The following is a 19,772-nucleotide window of genomic DNA, read 5'->3' as shown; positions in this document are numbered from 1 at the left end:
TCAAATACAAAACAAAGGGTAAAGACTAAACTACATACCCTTAAATCCTCTACTTCTGCAAAGCCAAGTTATTATCATACAATTGAAAGCATTCATAAAGCTTTTAACCTGTTTGTCATTTATTTAAAGGAGCGCATATTTATAGGCAGCTACTGGCTAACAGTTTTGGTATAATTCTGAATGAGACCTTGGAAGTGCTGCTGCGTATTTTTGTCTGGTTGAAAAATGATGATGTAACATTTTGGGAGGAAATACCAGAATAGAAAAGAGTAGAGACTGGAGAGTACAGCCAGAGCATTTAAAGTGTGGATGTACTTTCCATGGTAAAGTATGCTCACAGTGGCAAAGATAATCCAAGTGAGGATCAGCAGGAAGAGGCAGAAAGTTATCGCTTTGGCTTCGTTGTAATTCTTTGGAAGGTTTTTTCCCATGTAGGAGAAAATAAAGCAAAGGCAGCACAATGACAATAGCAAAGCCAGAGAGCCAGATGTTGCTTGAAGATTTAGGTCACAACCAAGTATGATTTTGTCTGCGTACCAAAAGGAGTCATTGTAAGGCCTGGGGGGGGAGATGGAATAGCCAATGGTGATCAAGATTGCCTGAATGATGAATGCCACAGTGATGAGCAGCCATTGGCCATGATACTTCATCCACAGATTGAGGAGTTTGGGGAACTTGGCAGCTATTTTGAAGATGCAAACAATTTGAAAAGAGCGCACAACAAAACATGCGAGACAAACTGTGTAGAACAAAAGAAATGGTAAAAACCTTAAGACACAATAAGAATCTGTGGGCTTATCAAAATAAAAGAACACACTGAGAGTACAAAGACAGAGGCAGCCTAGAATTAGGAAGCACATTGGTCCTCCTGCAGATTTGACAACAGGTGTGTCGTAGTTGATGGCGAAGAGAACAAACATGGCCAGAATGAGGCCCACCAAAGCCCAGGCTCCGACCATGATGACTACAGCACTAGTGTCTGTGAATGGTATGTACTCCACCAGCCGCAGACTGCATGATATACTTCCCTCTTTAGACCACTCTGTGTCCATGCAGCTGATGCAGTTGTAAGGATCCTCTGTTTTACAGAACACAAGGACAATTAGCTGTTTTTTTTATGGTAATCACTGTCCTACATGCTATTTCAGTACCAGCACTCCTGTCGCTAACTTTTTTACTTTAATAAATATTTACCTGCACTGTTGATATATTGAACAGATTCTTTATGGAAAAAAGAATAGGTCGACACCCAAATTTAGTATTTCATCAAATGTGAATAATAGTCAAGATCAGACCTTCTATTCAAGCATTTGATAAAAAAACAGAAAACTTAATTCTGTAGTTATCTTTAACCCTATGGAGATGACTGGCATCTGCATGTGTTTAAGCAATGGCTAGAGGTATATTTTGTTCTGTCATACTGATGTTTGACCTTTGAATCTGAGTGAGGATTTGTGCTAAATTTGCACAAATTCCCTCGAGCCCATTCATGAGCCTGGACAGATCGAAGGACAACATGAAAATTTAATACCTCTGTGCTCATTCATGACCGGAGGCATACAAAAGCTTACAAGAACCAGCGATAAATCATGACTGGCATTACTTCTTTTCACGTTTTCTTCTTTTAATGTGTAATCCTTTACCTGTGTTGTTGATATAAGTTCCATTTGGACAGAGCAAACATTTGAAGCAGCATTTATGAATTCCTTCTTGTTTTTTTGAATATCCTGCAGAACATTCTTTGGAACAAAATGAAGTAGGCACCTGTACAAGACATGTATTAAGGGAAAAAAAAGAAATATTGTAAAGGGCTGTGGTTCATGAGATTGAAATATTTACGTGTCCAGCTTTCTGCATTTCCACACGTGTGTGCAAAAAAGAACATTAGATGTTGTATCTGGACATACCTGTAAATCGCACCGACCATTATCTGATATTTTTGATTCTCTGGTTTGTTGATCATAGCTATGACCAAACATGTTTGCTCCATATGGTCATGCAAAAGCTGATACAGTAAATTTACAAGAAATGTATTGTGTAAACTTTTGATTGGATGAGGCTGGAAACTATTTACCTTTCCATTTGCATGCCACCGGATTTTGGTGCTGTTGATGAAGAACTGGAATGATGGGTGAAAATGATAAAAGCCAACCTCTTCTGCATCACCGCTGTGGTTCCAGAAAACTATTGAATAGGATCCAGACATGGGGTCTCCATTCTCATCAAAATAAACACTCTGGTTTAAAAGTGTGAAGTTTGATCTCCTCAGCTCCGTTAAAACCTGTTGGTGCCACACAAAATTCAGATTACATGTTGACTACGTGCCTTCAGAGGATCAGATTAATTAGGATGACTCTAATCCAAGTTTTAGGTTTAGATAAACACAATTTGCATTACCAAACAGCACACAATAGTTATAGCCTTTTTTGTTTTTATTGAACACACTGAACAGTTACATTTCTCATAGACTATACACTGATCAACCATAACGTTATGAACATCTGCCTGATTGTAAATAGGTTGTCCTTACACTGCTGGGAGATGTCAAACCAGTTAGGACGTGGACAATGAACATCGATAAAGATCCTGGCTGGTACTTGGACATTAGGAATAGATCCTTTGGGCCCTGTGAGTTGTGGGATGGGGTCTTTGTGAATTAGGCCAGCTTTCCCCATATGCCATGAGATCCCACCAGACTGGTGTCTTACTGCTCAGTTCATCAAGCTCTCTCTTAGCAGTTTTTACTGTACTGTCTTGCTAGGGGAGTATGGTACTAAAGGAAAGTTTGTTGCAATATAGAAGGTGTTATTGTAATGTAACAAGATAGTAACGAGATGAGCAGTGTCACTTTACCAATGACTGATCATAGTATCATGGTTGATAAGTGTATATTATGATGGATTTAAGTGTACAAAAGCGTGAACCAGTTATGGAAGTGCCTTGGAAACTGCACTTTTTAATGACCATCAAGGTGGTCCTCTTGTCAAAGCCAAATTAAGTAAGATTATAAAGAAATGTAGAGAAAAGGATCCTATCTCTAACTTAAACTAGAAACCCAAGTACATGTTTTCCATTTAAATTCATTCTCTCCAATGATATTCTGAATGTCTCCTTCAGTAAATCAAGATAGTCATTGATGATTATGAATATTATAATACCATAAAGCAGAATTTGACCGAGATTAGGTCTGAGATAGAATTAACTTATCAGAAACAGAAAGTGTATGGAGTCAGACGGTAAAAAATAAATGAATGAGTTGTGTAATTATTTGTAGACTCACCATGTGTGGGTACACTGTAATATTGTTGTTACACTTTCCAGCTCCACATTGCAGGACAGCGTGTAAGGCATGGGCGATGGCATATACAGCAGAATAAACGGGAAAAGAGAAAGATGGGTCTGCTGTAATGATATCTTCAGCACTAACGGTGTTGCAATTGCAAATCTGATTGCAAAACATCTCTTGCTCTGCATTTTCACACTGAGTGTGGGCTTTGGAAGAATAGATGAAATCACTGAAACCTGGAATTATCATTTTTGGTTCAGCAACCCCAAGCACAGTTCCAATATTTCTGATTCCCTTTTCTTTGGGGAGATTTTTATGTAGGGACCAGGCATCCCCTGCTAGCCACACCTTGTTGGTGACATTTTGATTTATGGCTGACTTAATGAGAGCTTCTGCAGTCCACTCAGGAGCAAAAACAATAATGACATTTACCCTGAGTAACTCTATCTGTCTGAATATTTGAGGGTAATCTGTGTTTGGATTAAGGTCTTTGGTGTATGCCAGGCAAATATCAGTGTCCTTTATCTTCTTTATGAATAAGTCCTGACCATCTTTTCCATAATCACCATCACTGTAAAGGAAAGAAACCCAATGCCAGTTGAAGTGTTGCAAAATCTTAAAAACCACTTCTATTACTTTTTTATTGGGATGCACTGTTCGTAAGAAAGACGGGAAATTTTGTTTTGATGAGAGGACAGAACTAGCAGCTCCATAACTGATCTGTTAAAAAGAATAAAGAGAAGTTCTCATTTTCAGTGGCAGTACATTTTCAAATGTGAAGTTACTGAAATAGCTACTTAAACATTTATGTATATAGTTTGAAACAGATGAATCATTTGTCTAATAAAAAAATAAATGTTAACAGGGTTCAGACCGGCTTGTAAATTTACCATTGGGATGAGATCCATCATGAAGAGCGGGGCAACGGTCAGTGTCTCGGTGCTGGTATAAGTGCCAACCACTGCTATCATTTCAGATGAATTCCTCAGTGGTTCATCCCAAGGTTGGTTGAAATCACTAACAAACCTGAGGTTGAAAATACCTGGAAAATTCTGTATGTCTGAGCAGTGGTCAAATATTTCATAGCCAAGGGACACATTTGGCAGCAGGTTTGTAGAATTATTGATTTCCTCAACAGAGAATCTCATCAACTGAAACCGTCGATAACTTGACAGAATGAAACGATGACTGTGGACAGAGGAAGGAGAGTGAAACAGTGTAAGATATAAGTTTTAAAAGTGCTCACACTCAGCATAAAAAGTCAGTTTTGGGCTCCTGAATAGATTTGATTACTCAAAAGACTTAAGTCCTTTGATAAGACAGCAATTCACTTGACTGGTTTCAAAGAGATTTTCTAACAACTCTATTCACTAATTTAGGCAAAACTATTAAAGAGTCTGATACAGTTTCGTCCTGAAAAGGCATCAATCAAGACTGAATAACTTACCGGGAGCAGACGATGGTTTCTGGTCTGTCATGATAATCAGTTCCACTGTCATGATGAATGTCGAAAAGTCCACCTATCAAATAATCCCCCTTTAGCTCAAACTCTGAGGTTGCACCTGTGCATTCAGTTAAGGCATGCTGAAGACATCCCAGTAGATACAGATGAGCAAGAACCCATTTCACTGTCATAGTTACGGTTTGCCACTTTTAACATGAACTCTAATAGAACTAATAGCATTTGATTTCGGATGGTTGAGCTTTCGTAATCTTTTTCACTGACTTAAAATCCCTGTGGTGTCATACATGCAAGGTAGAATGGTACAAGGTATGACTGCAGTTGGTTGAGCTTCCGTGATCATTTTGATGAACTACAGATGAACCAGGTGTGCTAAATACACAAGTAACGGTTGGAAGAAAACTTACAAATCAGTATGCAAAAAGCATCTAATCTGCTGCTTCTGAGTTCCTTGAATATAAGCTCACAATATATGAGAGCAAGTCTGATGCCTCTGTCTGGAGTTATTTTCTTGTCTAGATGCACTGCAGTTTTTAATCTATTATCAAAAGTGACAATATCATTGAGAAATAGAAGGAAGAAAAATAAATTACAGATCTTCCACATGGTATGGTGGGCATTTTGAGAATGCCTTGTGAAGTCGTGTCCAATTCTATTCAGGCAGGAGGCATGTATAAGAAATAGATGTGTATGTACGTACATATATATATATATATGTATATGTATGTATACGTACATATATGAATATATATATATATATATACATGTATTTGTGTTGTAAAAGTATAGTAAAAATATGCTAATACATTTTGATTGTTTGTTTTTTTCATTCTTGTCTGTCAAATAATAGATAATTACATATCTGCAAGATAGTTTTTCAACAGGGATGAGCTGTGAAGTATAACCAGACCTATTTGGTTTATGCTAAAATTCTACATCCTCTTACAAATGAGCTCTGCATGACTGCCGTTTGGGCCACAGATTATTTGAAAGAAGATCATTTGCAATCCTTCTGTGGGTGACAGTGGTAGGTGTGCAGAACATGAGCTCGAGTTTCACTTGAGTTTGACCTCCTTTATTGGTTTGCAAGAAGAGCTGGACGGATGGGTTTACAGGGTGAAGTAATGGTACCTAAGCATTTCATCCCAATCTTCAATTTTACTTTTTGGACCCAGCATTCGTTCTTTCTTATTTGATTTTAACTCCAGCTTCAAACTGTGACATATAGAAGATACATGAACGTGAAATTGTTGCTTATAATGTGTTCATAATGTGTTCACTCTCATAATTTACTTTGATTTAAATAATCCAAACCCTAATTCTATAGCAAATCTCTTACATTTAGGCAATAAATCACCTTGAATAAGGTTTTTCCAACCTTACGAGGGCAGTATATATAAGTATGTTTCTGTCTCTCTCTCTCTGTATATATATATATATATATATATATATATATATATATATATACACAATATGCCATAAAAGTTTAAACTCTGCAGTGACACAAAAGCCCAGACACACTGAGTCTTAGTGATAAGGAATCAGTTTTTTTTAGTAAGTCTGATCTTAAGTACTTCATAGTTTAGATCAGTAATAAGAACCACCTAATCCATTAGGTTTTACTGAACGATATTTACTCTCGTAAGAGTAAGATCCTGTGCTTGAATATGCAAACAGTGTCCAATGTTTTCTGAGCAAATGCTATGATTTCACTTGTAGTTTGTTTTTTTCTTTATTTTGTGCTCAGTGATTATGGTGGTATAGACTTGAATCTATATATATTTACTATATTTGATACAGGTGCAAATCTTTGGTATATTTGTGACCTTGAACAGTTCATAATTTGTCACATGATGTTTGATGTACATATACTGAACCAGTGAACAGTGTTTCATATATGACTTATTTCTTATTTATTTTTCAAAAAATGAAAAATCATCAACATTCTTAATAATTAACTGATTCAAGTGACTGCATTAGTGATATGATTGTAAATATAAGCAGTACATACACAATGTGAAGATGTTTCTTCGTACATACTTCAGTAAAGCAATTAGATTACATGTATAGAAAAAAAACTTTCAGAGGTAGTTGCAAGAAAACAAAGTTCAAAAATGTAAACCACTAAATCCTTATCTATACTCTCAAAAGCCAAATAATGTATTACTTACAAACACTAAAAAAGTAAGTATGGTGCTATTTCTCTTTGCATATTTACAGTTTTCCACTAAAAAATCTGATTTAAAGAGGCTATTCCCCAAAAGCCCCATTCACTCTGATCAATCAGCTTCAGCGGCGTGATTAGACACACACAAAAAAAGACTCCCAGGGCTTGACAGTAACATTTTCAAAAGCTTTGCTGGAAATAACAAACTTGGAAAAAATATATATATTCATCAAAATCCCCTTGTTTGTGTGTACAGGCCCCAGACACGGAATATTACTATAACTCCTCAATTAGTTTTTTAAAGCAGAGTTAGAGAAGTTTGTGAATCTAAAAATGATGTGCCTCTGACATGGTTTTAGGTACAATGACCTTTATCATGTACATTCCCAATCTTGACACTCCCTTGGGGCGCTTGGGGGCTGAGATAACACAGTTCATGACTTTGATTTCCAGCCCCACACCACACTGTTTTACTTTACAATCGCTTGTCATTTTTGTGAGCTTTTGATGCCAAACACAACCACCCCTGGAGTGTCTTAAACTATTGACATTAGATAGCAGAGCAAACTTGTTGCATCATGTTAAGCTTGACAGCTACATGCTGAAGAGAGAAGTACAGATTTTCTACTGTAAAACTAAAACTTATAATTCGATTTTGGGGACAAAGTCCTTTTCGTTGATATTCTTGATGCAATTTTGCTGAACTCCTCTGCATGCCCAGTGAATCTATTTAAACTCTAAAATCTAAGACAGGGGCATGCTTTGTGAAATAGTTGTCAGTGCTCAAGCATCCCAGAACTCCACAGCTTTTTCCTGGTTTTCAAAACACCATTATCAGTGATAAAGAAAGTTAAAGAAAGCATACACCTCAGGAAAGCTTGCTTTTAAGTGGCCGCATATGGCCAGGGAGATCCCACCTAGGCTACTGACTAGGTGTACAGATAAAACTCTTAATGAGACTTTGGAAGTACTGCTGTGTGTTTTTCTGGGGTTGAAAAATGATGATGTAACATTTTGGCAAGAAATACCAAACCAAAAAGGAGTATAGACTGCAGAGTACTGCCACAGCATGAAGAGTTTCAATGTACTTTCCTTGGTAAAGTATGCTAATAGTGGTAAAGCTGATCCAGATGAGGATGAGTAGGAAAAGGCAGAGGGTTATTGCTTTGGCTTCATTGTAATTTTTTGGGAGGTTTTTCCCCATGTATGAGAAAATAAAACAAAGACAGCACAATAATGAAAGTAAAAAAAATGAGACAGATTTTGCTTCAAGGCTATAATTGCACTGGAGTATGATTTCTTTCTGGAAACATGTATAATTGTAAGGTTTTGGGGGTTCGATGGAATAGCCAATAGTAATTAAGGTTGCCTGAGTGATGAATGTCACCGTGATGAGCAGCCATTGTCCATGATATTTCATCCACAGATTGAGGAGTCTGGGGAACTTGGCAGCTATTTTGAAGATGCAAACAATTTGAAAAGAGCGCACAACAAAACATGCTATGTTAACAGTGAAGAACAAAAGAAATGGTAAAAACCTTAACACACAAGAGGCAGTTGTGGGCACACCAAAGTAAAAGAACACACTGATACTACACAGACTCAGGCAGCCTAAAATTAGGAAGCACATTGGTCCCCCAGCAGATTTGACAACAGGTGTGTTGTAGTTGATGGCGAAGAGAACAGACACGGCCAGAGAGAGAGCCACCAAAACCAAAGCCCCGATAATGATGACTATAGCACTAGCATCTGTGAATGGTATGTACTCCACCCGCTGCAGATTGCATGACGTACTTCCCTCTGCAGACCACTCTGTGTCCTTACAGCTGATACATGTGTAGGGATCCTCTATTTTAGACAACAGTTGAACACAGTCAAAATTAAGATTAACTTTAAAAAGAGATCAAACAGCAGTATTATGCCTAATATTTGACACTATTCCGCTGAGCATTCCCATCTTTGTAAACTTGTCTTGTAGCTTACATCCTCAGGCCACATGCAGTTGAGGTCATTGTAAACCACAAATAAACCATTAAAGTAATGGCACTACAGTATATATCCACGTTGTTCCAGACTCATGAGACACTGTATGTGGTAAAGACCATGAAGTAATGTAACGGGTTGACACACGTGTTTAGTTTATCAAGTCCCTCTCGTATTTACCTGTGCTGTTGATGTAAGCTCCATTTGGACAGATTGTACAGTTGAAGCAACATTTGTGGACTCCTTCTTGTTTTCTTGAATATCCTTCACGGCACTTTTCAGAGCAAACTGAAGTCGGCACCTGTGCATGACATGTATTAAGCAAAAAATAAAGGCAATTTAATGTTAAAAGGGCTACAGTTGATAAGAGCAATGTATTCCATTCCATTTAGCTTTTTAAAGAAACAACACTGTAATATACATAGAAAGATTCCATCCACCATTTGCTGATATGCCTGATTGTGTGGTTTGCTGGTTATAGATATCACTAAACATATCCTCCTTTGTGAACATTCACAGCATCCACACCCTCCAACATGCCAATACAGTCATTGAAAAGGAAACATAATCAAATTCTTATTAAATTTACAGGGTAAACCTTGGATATGAAGAACAAACGAACAAAAACCAAGTGCTTGCCTTTCCATTTTCATGCCACTGAATTTTGGTGCTGTTGATGAAGTACTGGAATGGTGGGTAAAAATTATAAAAGCCAACCACTTCTGCATCTCCACTATGGTTCCAGAAAACTATTGAATAGGATCCAAACGTGGGGTCTCCATTCTCATCAAACTGAACACTCTGGTTTAAGAGTGTGAAATTCAACCTCTTCAGTTCCTTTAAAACCTGTTGTAGACACACAAAGTTTGGATTACATGCAGGCTATGTGTCCTAAATGCACACTACAGGTGTTGATTTGATAGGACGACCAAACAACACACAAATATGCAAGTTCCTTAAAAGTTATTTTTAATGGCAGGCAGAGGGCAGCTCTTGCAGTGGCAGTACGCAGTCAGATAGATGTCAAAGAGAAATCGACCCTACCTCTTACTTGATTTGTTACTTGTGAAATATTTTCTTTGTAAGTTTATCATCTCCATTGTGCAATACTTTCAATTCTTGTGCAATACTTCATGATGTTCATTTAGTAAGTTTTTTTTCCATGTAGAGTAAGATGGATTCTAAAGAAGAATTTGTGTGCAGCTAGGGCAACCTTATATTTGAAAAGGTCCAACCGTATTGGCATGCTTAGTTTCTGCTGTACTTAGTCAGATCCATCCTTGCTCTAAAAGTCTAGTTCCCAAAAAACAAAATCCAACTGGTCAAAATTCTAGGCTTCAAAACAACAATCCACAAACTAATGGACGATATGATGGTTTCACCCACAACAATTAGCTGCATGGTGTAATAGGTTTTCCCACACCATCTGAGCCAAAAGAACAAGAGGAGTTTGTTTTAAAGTATTTGAGCTGCGCCTGAAGCTTCTGCTCTGTCTGACCATAAATCAACATTTTCAATATGTTAGATCGACCACTGTTTTTAACTCAATTTAATAAAATCTTTTTTATGTATTGCCAAATCCCAAAAATATTACCTCAAGGCACTTCAAAGATAACACAACACCGGTCGTTATAGCGATGTGAAAATTATGTGAGAAAACAGTGACTGTATGAGGCCTATGATGTGGAACTGTACAATCTGATCAGTTTGAACTAGTTTTAGTTTCCTTTGCAACGTGTGTCCTTACGACCCGGCCAACATCATGAGTGTTTGAATCATGTATTCAGTAAACAAGAACAGAGATTTTTTTTTGTCTGAGCTTTCAAATAATTTTTGCATTTCGGTGAAAAGAGTCAGACTGTGAAAAATGGGTTAAATGAGTTGTGTAATTATTTGTAGACTCACCATGTGTGGGTACACTGTAATATTGTTGTTACACTTGCCAGCTCCACATTGCAGGACAGCGTGTAAGGCATGGGCGATGGCATATACAGCAGAATAAACGGGAAAAGAGAAAGATGGGTCTGCTGTAATGATATCTTCAGCACTAATGGTGTTGCAATTGCAAATCTGATTGCAAAACATCTCTTGTTCTGCATTTTCACACTGAGTGTGGGCTTTGGAAGAATAGATGAAATCACTGAAACCTGGAATTGTCATTTTTGGTTCAGCAACCCCAAGCACAGTTCCAATATTTCTGATTCCTTTTTCTTTGGGGAGATTTTTATGTAGGGACCAGGCATCCCCTGCTAGCCACACCTTGTTGGTGACATTTTGATTTATGGCTGACTTAATGAGAGCTTCTGCAGTCCACTCAGGAGCAAAAACAATAATGACATTTATCTTATGTAACTTTATATGTCTGAACATTCGAAGGTAATCTGTATTTAGGTCAAGGTCTTCGGTGTGTGCCATGCAGATCTCAGTGCCATTTATCTTCTTGATAAACTTGTCCTGGGCATCTCTTCCATAATCATCATCAATATAAAGGAAAGAAACCCAGTGCCAGTTGAAGTGTTGCAAAATCTTAACAACCATATCTATGACATTCTTGTTGGGTTGCACCGTTCTCAAGAAAGAGGGAAATTGAAATTTTCTTGAGAAGATAGAACTGGCTGCTCCATAACTGATCTGTCGAGGAGAAAGATAAGTTGCCATTACTTTTTCAGCATTTTCAAAAACCACCTGACATCTTTTCATGAATAATTTTAAAAAAAATACACACAGACAAACACATACACATTGGTGAACTGACAGCTGGAGGGGTGACAGTCCACCTTTGCCCTTGAGCAAGGGTTGCTAGCATCAAATTTTAAATCCTTATATATTTTTTTAAATACAACAAGGGAGGTCAAGGAATAATAGAGACAATATCTTGAAACTAAGGTAGTTTATTTGTAATATCTTTAAAGAGTGATGATATTAGCAGGCAGATTTACCATGGGGATGCGATCCGGCATGAAGAGCGGGGCGACACCCAGAGTCGCGGTGCTTGTGTAAATGCCAACCACTGCTATCGTTCTAGATGAATTCCTTTGTGATGGTGATTCATCCCAAGGTTGGATGGTGCCATTAACAGACATAAGGTGGAAAATACCTGGAAAATTATGTGTGTCTGAGCAGTGGTCAAATATTTCATAGCCAAGGGACACATTTGGCAGCAGCTCTGTAGAGTTATTGATTTCCTCAACAGAGAATCTCATCAACTGAAACCGTCGATAACTTGACAGAATGACAGGTTGACTGTGGACAGAGGAAGGAGAGTGATGCAGTGAAGGGAAGCAAGTTTAAAAACTTTTTGTACAAACTGTCAATTTTGGGGCTTTGAACAATTTAAATGCCACCAGGACTGAAGTAAGTGACGAAAACTTGGATGTCCCATAACAACTCCAAAATGAAGCAACTAATATTAATCGTTTAATGGAAATTTGCCAAGTAGCTATTGAAGACAAATGATCTCATTGTTCAATTCGTTTCATTGTGAAAAGGCATCAACCAAGACTGAATAACTTACCGGGAGCAGACGATGGTTTCTGGTCTGTCATGATAATCAGTTCCACTGTCATGATGAATGTCGAAAAGTCCACCTATCAAATAATCCCCCTCTAGCTCAAACTCTGAGGGTGCACCTGTGCATTCAGTCAAGGCGCGCTGAAGACATCCCAGTAGATACAGATGAGCAAGAACCCATTTCACTGCCATAGTTACGGTTTGCTACTCTTAACAGAACTTGACTTTGCGTTTGGCTGGCTGAGCTTTTGTTATCATTCTCATGAACTTGGAATGCGTGACAAATGTCACAAATACATGACTGTACTGGCTGGAGAATTTACATATCAGCATGTAAAATTTGTTTTATCTGATGCCGCTGGAGCCACTGTCAAGGACACAGTATGTGAGAACTTTTTTGATCCAACTATCCTTTGCATTAGTTCATGGGTATAAAAGAGAAGGAATATATTTTTTTTATCCTAGAAGCTTGAATACGGGCAACTGAACTTTGTGTTTTTTGGTTCTTCCAGACATTTCACCTCACATCAAAAAGGCTTCTTCAGTTCTGAACTAGTTGGTGGGGAGTATCGGCTTATAAGTAGCTGATCCTTCACACCGACTAGTTTAGAACTGAACAAGCCTTTCGGATTGGAGGGGAAATGTCTTTAAGAACCAAGAAAAAGAAGTCCAGTTGTCCTTATTAAACATTTTAGGATCACCTCCACAGACATGTGTCCTCCTCACGCAAATGTGAGACATAATTAAAGCCAATCATCAGGAGTGAATGCAAGTCTGCTAGGCACACATGATTTATTGAATGTCCTACGAATAAACAAAATACGAAGCCAAGACACATACATACTGTTCGAAGGGACATATCCTCTTTAATAGCATTTGGAGTGAAAAAAAAAAAAAAATTACATTTAAGTTATTAAAATCAATTTCTTGTTTTCAACTGTAGCACAAGAAAATAACATGCAATCCATGAAAAACATTAAATTCATCAGTTCTAGAACCCAATTTACCAGTTTAGCTTTCATCAATTTCAAATGAGATGGATTTTAACACTTGCAAACAGAATGGTGGTTGGATGAAAAAAAACTAAATAAAAATGATCTCAAAAAATTATATCTTAAAATATATATATATACTGTATATACATAAATCCAGACAACCCTTTGAAACACAAACTTTTTACAGGAAAATGTTTTGATCCCTTACTACAGTGTTGATCAAAGGTGAGTAATGACAGATTCCCAGCATTGTGATAGGAAAAGAAAATCAGAAGGTTCATAGAAAAGAACGCGTGATCACCACCCACTTCATCCATTTGTTATAATAAAAGCTCTCAATCTCTGTTTTCCTATGTTTCCTCTGCAAAAGAAAGAGAACAACAGTTTGTTTGGAATGACTATATTTACCTTTTTTTTTTCAATTTCAGAAAAAACACAGATTGTAAAGGACAACAACAGCTTGTCTAAACAAACCAAATTAACCTCAGTCTCTGAAACACAGATGGGAAAATGTTCTTGAGATAAAAAGGTCCTTGGGGTAAAGCGTGTTTGCTCGGCCGTTATGTCAGACTGACCCTTTCCTGACTTAAACCTGAATACTGGTTGAGCACTTTAGAGACAAAATATATTTAGAGTAATTTTGCACATGTTGTAAATGAAAATCTATGGTAAAACAAATGAATTGACTTGATAATCCAAGCTAAAGCCCACCCCCGTCCAATCTACTCGTACACAGATCCCTAATAATTAAAAAAAAAAAAACCTTGTTTACAGAAGTGCTCAGCAGAACAATATCCAAACTCTACAATGGCGCAAAACGGATTTAAGCTAGATCCCAAACTACAGGAGACGTAGGATGAGTAACACAATCTTTGAATAATGCCCTTCAGTGATGTGTCATGGGGCTGAAGATTCAAATGTGGTCATAACAATCATCCATCTCGATGACTGTTAAGCTAGTAAGACAATGCAAGGAGTTTTGTGGCCAATTAATGCTGAAGAATAAGAAAATATTTGTGCCAAGTTTAAACTTTTCGGGAAAGTAATTCTGGTGTTTTGCTGTTTTCTAACCGTCATGGATGCACATTTAGATGAAATGTCACTAACTTCTCTTCAACGTCTTTATTTAGTAAAGAGAGCGACTGCCTTACGGCACTTGTTAGTCAGAGCAGAACATTTTTAATCAAAAGATTATTCAATGTGAGGACTTTTCATTAGATTTCATCTTACATCTATTCACATTCTTTTGCAACTTAACCTCACCGACTTTAAATAGAACGCTCAATTTGTTACAAATAGGTAGGAACATTAAATCAATCAGAACTTGGCAGATTGGGAGAGGCAGATGCACTGGAATTACAATCAACGAAAGAACATAAAATTTGAAAATTTACTGCAATTCTTTTAAGTTTTGTTCCATCTTTGACTATTCACTCAACTACTGGTCTTAAAAAGGCAAAATGCATCTCACGTGCAACTTATTCAAATGCAGACCAATCTCTCCAAACAAACAAACAAAAAAACACTTTCACAGGGAAGGCAGTATTTCCAGACTATTTTGATCCATGCTGCTCACATCCTCATCCAACACTGTGAACCATAGATCAAAACTTCATGTTACTGTCCCGCTCATAAAAAAAAAAAAATAAGGAAAATAAATCAAATCCTGATCAATCCCCCACTAGCTGTGACCAATACATATCAAATGAGACAGAGATGAAGGGTAAGTTGGAGTTTTTAACTAGCAAAAGTTTTCCCTGTGTCGTCCTTGCCTTTATATGTCCTCTTCCCATGTGTGAAGGGTAGGTATCTGTACTTGATCATATGCTAGAAAAGGCGGGAGAGAAAAAGAGAATTAGTAACAGGATGAGGATGAAACATTTCCACCAACTGCATCTATGTGAAGAAGTTGCACAAATGGGTAATAATTTAATCAGAAAATATTGAAAAACATTGTCACTGTAATGTCATGCAGTTGGTAAAATGCTCCTTAAAAGACTAAGAATGTTATGAATGTTCAAATGTTCAGCTTTAGCAAATAACTGTTATCCAGTTCAGGTGCATCTTGCCATTAGCAACACATTTTCTGTATTACACTTTTGATGGAGAGCAATGTCTTTTATTACACAGTTATTGTTAGTCCAGTGAAGCCACAGTGTCGTTGTATAGAGTGCATGTGCTGCATATCTTTCAGTGTTTTACCTTAATCTGCCTCTTCATGGTGATGCAAAAGAGCATGATGAAGTACATTACAAGTATAGGCCAGAACACTGGCACATTGAAGGCATCAAAAAATGTGCAAATCATGGCAATGACGATGCCTTTTGTCGCCGAATGCCTGGCAAGAATAGAAACAAGACTTGAGTTAAAACAATGCGACCACGTTGCATCCTCAACAGTGAGTACATTTATTCAGCAGCAACAGTCTGACACACACACACAAACAGTCACGAAGAATCCTAATAAAGTTTTAGAAGAAAAAGGCGGCGTGATGAATGCAGAGGCATAACCCCACCCAATAAATACATTCTGGTCATAATGGACCATTTGATTGCATAGGATCCATAATGTCAGTGTCGATATCCTCAGATGGCAGCAGCTCCATTTTGATTGGTAATATCCAAAACCATGCTAACCATGCATAAATATGCCTAAGTAAAGTACTATGGTGTTAAATTAGAATCAAAACAAGTAAGTGTAATAAAAGTCTGATTAAAAAGATGCCTGGAAACATTTAGACATCCAAAAGGGGACTCTTGCTGATAACATGACAACTTCAACTGTCTTTCACTCCAGCCTGAAATCAGACACAGTTGATGACTTGTGACATTATCATCCGAGTAAGTAAAGCAGAAATTTTGATGTAAAAAGCTTTATGCAGATATTGAACTGAAACTGCATAATTGTTGACAGGCCCTGACAGAGAAGGCGAGACAAACAGTGCACAAGGGGCAGATGAAGAAATCAGAAGCAAGCACATTGAAATAGAATTGTTAAAACCTAAAACCTTTGTTCTGAACAAATAAAACAAAAGAATAGGGTAGCACTAATTATATTTCCAGACATCAAACAAAAGCCAGCTGTATGACTGGTTGAAAGCCACTTTTGCATCATTTCTATCACCACAGTCAAGACCTTTCATAAATTCCAAAAACACTGCAACGCAGCACTGTGGCCTTCATGCAAAACAACAGATAAGTTCGTTAATGTAACCTTTTGCATAATTGCTAAAGGACAATCAACTTGTTGTGAAGGTTCTTCCAGCCATGCTAACAAAAGTCCGATGGAAAAGCCTCTATCGAAAAGATTTTAAGAAATGCGTTACACACATCCTAGGGATGACAAGAACGCACACAAGGAAATAAACAGCTTTCCCGCAACTATATTTGATTCATGCTGAATAGCTACATCCTCTTTCAAATGAGCTCTGCGTGACTTGATTTTGACCGCACAGGTAACCCATAAGAAAATAATTTGCAATCACTCTGTGGGTGACAGTGACAGATGGACAGACCATGAGCTGAACTCTTACCAGAATTTGAATTCAGGCAACCTTCTGATGAAAGGGCGGAACTCCTCGTTCTGCTTGGTAGGAAGGGATGGGCCCTCATCTGCAGGAGAAATAGGTTACAGAGTGACTTAGAGTGGTTTCAATATTCTGCAGCAACAATATCCGAATGAAAGGACTGCTCAGCAGAGATTTTTTTTTTTTTTTTACTTTGAGCAAGTTGCAGCTAATCAAAAACCCGAATAAACAAGCGTCAAAAGGGACCCCCTTTTATCAGGAACACCACATAGTCACACAACAACAACAAAAGACTTCACTGATGTCATTTTGTCAACTTACCTTCGTCAAGCAGAGAGGGATCCACTTTTGGCGATAGAAACGCAATGAACAGATTGAGATGGTAGATTCCCAAAGCGTATGTTACTATATACCACCCCTGAAAAAGAGAGTGAGAAAATCCTCACATTAAAAGGGTGTCTGGACAGACCGTTAACAAAGACAATATTTCATAAATAAAAAGTGCACACACTAACGAGGACAACATTGTCTATAGTTTTACTTGTGAAGTCATGAGCAACAAAATACCAAGGGCCACGTGCTTAGTTATAACACTTTAAAAACTTTTTTCCCCTGAATTTTTGTATTAAAATCAATCTTTCATCATGGATAAATAGTGGCCAAAGCCAAACTCACTGCAGTCTGATACAACAGCACAACACTGAGTAGGAGTGAATGAAAGTCTGTTTTTAAAACAATATATGGGCTTTTAAAACTTAAAATGTGATGGCTGCATGTGAATTATTCAAATGTACTTTAATTTTCTGTCTTTCCTGAGGAACCAACACGATAGTCATTCAGAAACTAACACACACACAATTACCTGTAGTATGTACACTCTGATCATGTAGAGAGCAGTAAGTAGTAGAGTGGCTGCCCATCGCACCGCATAGAATGGTGTTGACTTGTCAAGCCATGACTGATAGACCTGTTACAATAATAAAGAGAAAAAAAAACCGTGCCACCAGAAGACGGAGAGAAATGCTACAGACACAACTTCAGATGAAACCCTGTATCGCCCAAAATTGTGTCAAAGTCTTAACCCACTAACTATAGGTGACTAACACTATGACAAAACAATTATGTGATATTATGAGATATTATTCACACGAGTGATCTGAGTGATAGGCACTTTACCTGTCCAATCCTTGTGAAGAAGGCAGTGACTACAGATGGTTTCCCATGGATAGACTCCCCAACACTGTCCCCTTCTGACATTCTGGTAGGGAAAATAAATTAAAAAAAGATAAATAAATCTGATTAATGGCGTCAAGGATGTAAGCGGCAAAGGTGGCTGCAGCAGACCTAATGATGTGGTTGATTGTTATCTAATATGTGCATGTCTAGTATCTCCTGCTTTAAAAACAAAAAGAGGTGTTATCCTAGTTTGAACTGAAAAAATTAAACTAAATAAACAAACTATCATATACATACATAAATAAATAAATAATCACATACATGTCCTGATAGTCAGCTGTATCTTAAAGGTAATGAATAACAAGCGCACTGACAGATCAGAGTGAATTTCATCAGGAGGAAAAAAGGCATAGATAACCAAATATATCATTGCATCTCATATAACTTAAAGTAAAAATGTCTTGTAACTTATGTTAAACCAGAGGATCCATGTTTGGCTACTAAATAAGTAAGGAGCTTTTCAGTATTTCTTGCCTATCTTTAATTGATCATGGATTTCATGGGTATCGTTAGCCACTAAGACTACAATGTCTGCTGAAGCTTAGGGTCATGTTTTTAATTGTTTACCCAGCACGACCTGCTACCAGAGCAATCACAATACATTGTCTATTTTAAGATTAGTAAAGGAATAATCATATCGTGTATGACTGTTCCTAGTTTTGGCTAGCTAGCCATGACCACATTCGTAGCTAACAAGCTTGGGGTTGTCATGTTATAGGACGCGTATTCATCAAACAACTTAATTAGGAAACTATATATATATATATATAACTCAATACTTTATGTCCTACTGCTGCTTTGTCTGTGACTTTGATTTATTTGCATTAGCTTACAAAATAGCCACATAAATGGCCAACTAGCTATGTAGGTTACCCTTTGGCCCCCAATTTACCGTTTGCATGGGTTATGTAGTTCTTCTGAAGCTTCAGTTAACCCCTATAGACCCATCTATGAATTTAGGTAACTACGTTTCCCAGAACGCCAGTAAAAAACGTATTCAAAGCGTGGCAAAATAAATTGTAGTTCTTCACTGGCTTTCTTTCGTTTGCAGGCTTTGTTATATGAACACCTTCGAACTACAAATACCAGCATTGACTTTGAAAATCTGACAACTCACTTCCGGTGACACAGTACTACGTTGCCAACAGCTAGCTAGTTAGCACGGTTAGAAATATAACTGCTATTTAGTAATCACGTTTATAATCACCGAAGAATGGAACCGTTCACACTTTTGCTTCGTTGATGCAATAACTTTCAGCGTCTCTCAGTTTTTAGCAGTTCCAGCGGAAATCAACAATGATGGCTTTTTCTTACCTGATACGGCCGCTGTGTCACTACCCGGCTCTACCTAGCTAGCTACACTAGCCACTTCTCGTGCAAACTGGTGTGAACACGTCATTACTTCCGGGAGGATCAGAGCATACAGGAAAGCCAGTAGAGCCCCGAAAGTGATGCAGTGCTAAAGCTCGATTGCATTTTATCAGTGGGCTGTGTTTGAACGAACTACCCAGTGAACAGAATTGAAGTGTATGCCGTACTAAACGTTAAAAGTTAATAATGAATATAATGATCGTAATAATAATAATAATTTTGATGCATGCCTACAA

General features: G+C 37.6%; 4 protein-coding genes across 6 annotated transcripts in view; all 4 read right to left on the bottom strand.

Moving 5' to 3' along the window:
* Positions 1–50: 50 nt before the first annotated feature.
* On the bottom strand, positions 51–5,078 carry LOC140271136 (taste receptor type 1 member 1-like). Its single transcript, XM_072366212.1, has 6 exons — positions 4,734–5,078; positions 4,177–4,474; positions 3,281–4,006; positions 2,075–2,281; positions 1,644–1,764; positions 51–1,078 (listed from the first exon to the last, which is right to left on the bottom strand). Exons 1-6 carry the CDS (start codon positions 4,919–4,921, stop codon positions 150–152), a joined length of 2,469 nt encoding a protein of 822 aa, XP_072222313.1. The 5' UTR covers positions 4,922–5,078; the 3' UTR covers positions 51–149.
* tprg1l (tumor protein p63 regulated 1-like) overlaps positions 1,994–19,772 on the bottom strand; it is a 63,048-nt gene continuing 45,269 nt past the window's right edge. Inside the window, exon 7 of the transcript XR_011907836.1 lies at positions 1,994–2,005. The gene's annotated coding sequence lies outside the window, so the exon portion shown is untranslated. The remainder of the gene's footprint in view (positions 2,006–19,772) is intronic.
* LOC140271634 (taste receptor type 1 member 1-like) lies at positions 7,790–12,607 on the bottom strand. The gene is made up of 6 exons (XM_072366916.1): positions 12,413–12,607; positions 11,838–12,141; positions 10,804–11,529; positions 9,538–9,744; positions 9,079–9,199; positions 7,790–8,763 (listed from the first exon to the last, which is right to left on the bottom strand). Exons 1-6 carry the CDS (start codon positions 12,598–12,600, stop codon positions 7,838–7,840), a joined length of 2,472 nt encoding a protein of 823 aa, XP_072223017.1. The 5' UTR covers positions 12,601–12,607; the 3' UTR covers positions 7,790–7,837.
* rer1 (retention in endoplasmic reticulum sorting receptor 1) lies at positions 13,250–19,571 on the bottom strand. Of its 3 annotated transcripts, none has more exons than XM_072366606.1 (8): positions 19,480–19,571; positions 18,106–18,187; positions 17,792–17,896; positions 17,251–17,347; positions 16,936–17,014; positions 15,606–15,741; positions 15,176–15,230; positions 13,250–14,993 (listed from the first exon to the last, which is right to left on the bottom strand). In XM_072366606.1, the coding sequence occupies exons 2-8, from the start codon at positions 18,184–18,186 to the stop codon at positions 14,932–14,934; spliced, it is 615 nt and encodes a 204-aa protein (XP_072222707.1). In that variant the 5' UTR covers position 18,187; positions 19,480–19,571; the 3' UTR covers positions 13,250–14,931. The 3 variants fall into 3 exon arrangements, with proteins under 3 accessions (XP_072222707.1, XP_072222709.1, XP_072222708.1); XM_072366608.1 differs by having other exon boundaries at positions 13,250–13,764; XM_072366607.1 differs by having other exon boundaries at positions 13,250–15,230.

Source organism: Leuresthes tenuis, unplaced genomic scaffold (genome assembly GCF_036924035.1).
Source record: "Leuresthes tenuis unplaced genomic scaffold, fLeuTen1.0.hap1 SCAF_16, whole genome shotgun sequence".
Lineage (NCBI taxonomy): Eukaryota > Metazoa > Chordata > Actinopteri > Atheriniformes > Atherinopsidae > Leuresthes > Leuresthes tenuis.
This window is presented reverse-complemented; position numbering and strand designations above follow the sequence as displayed.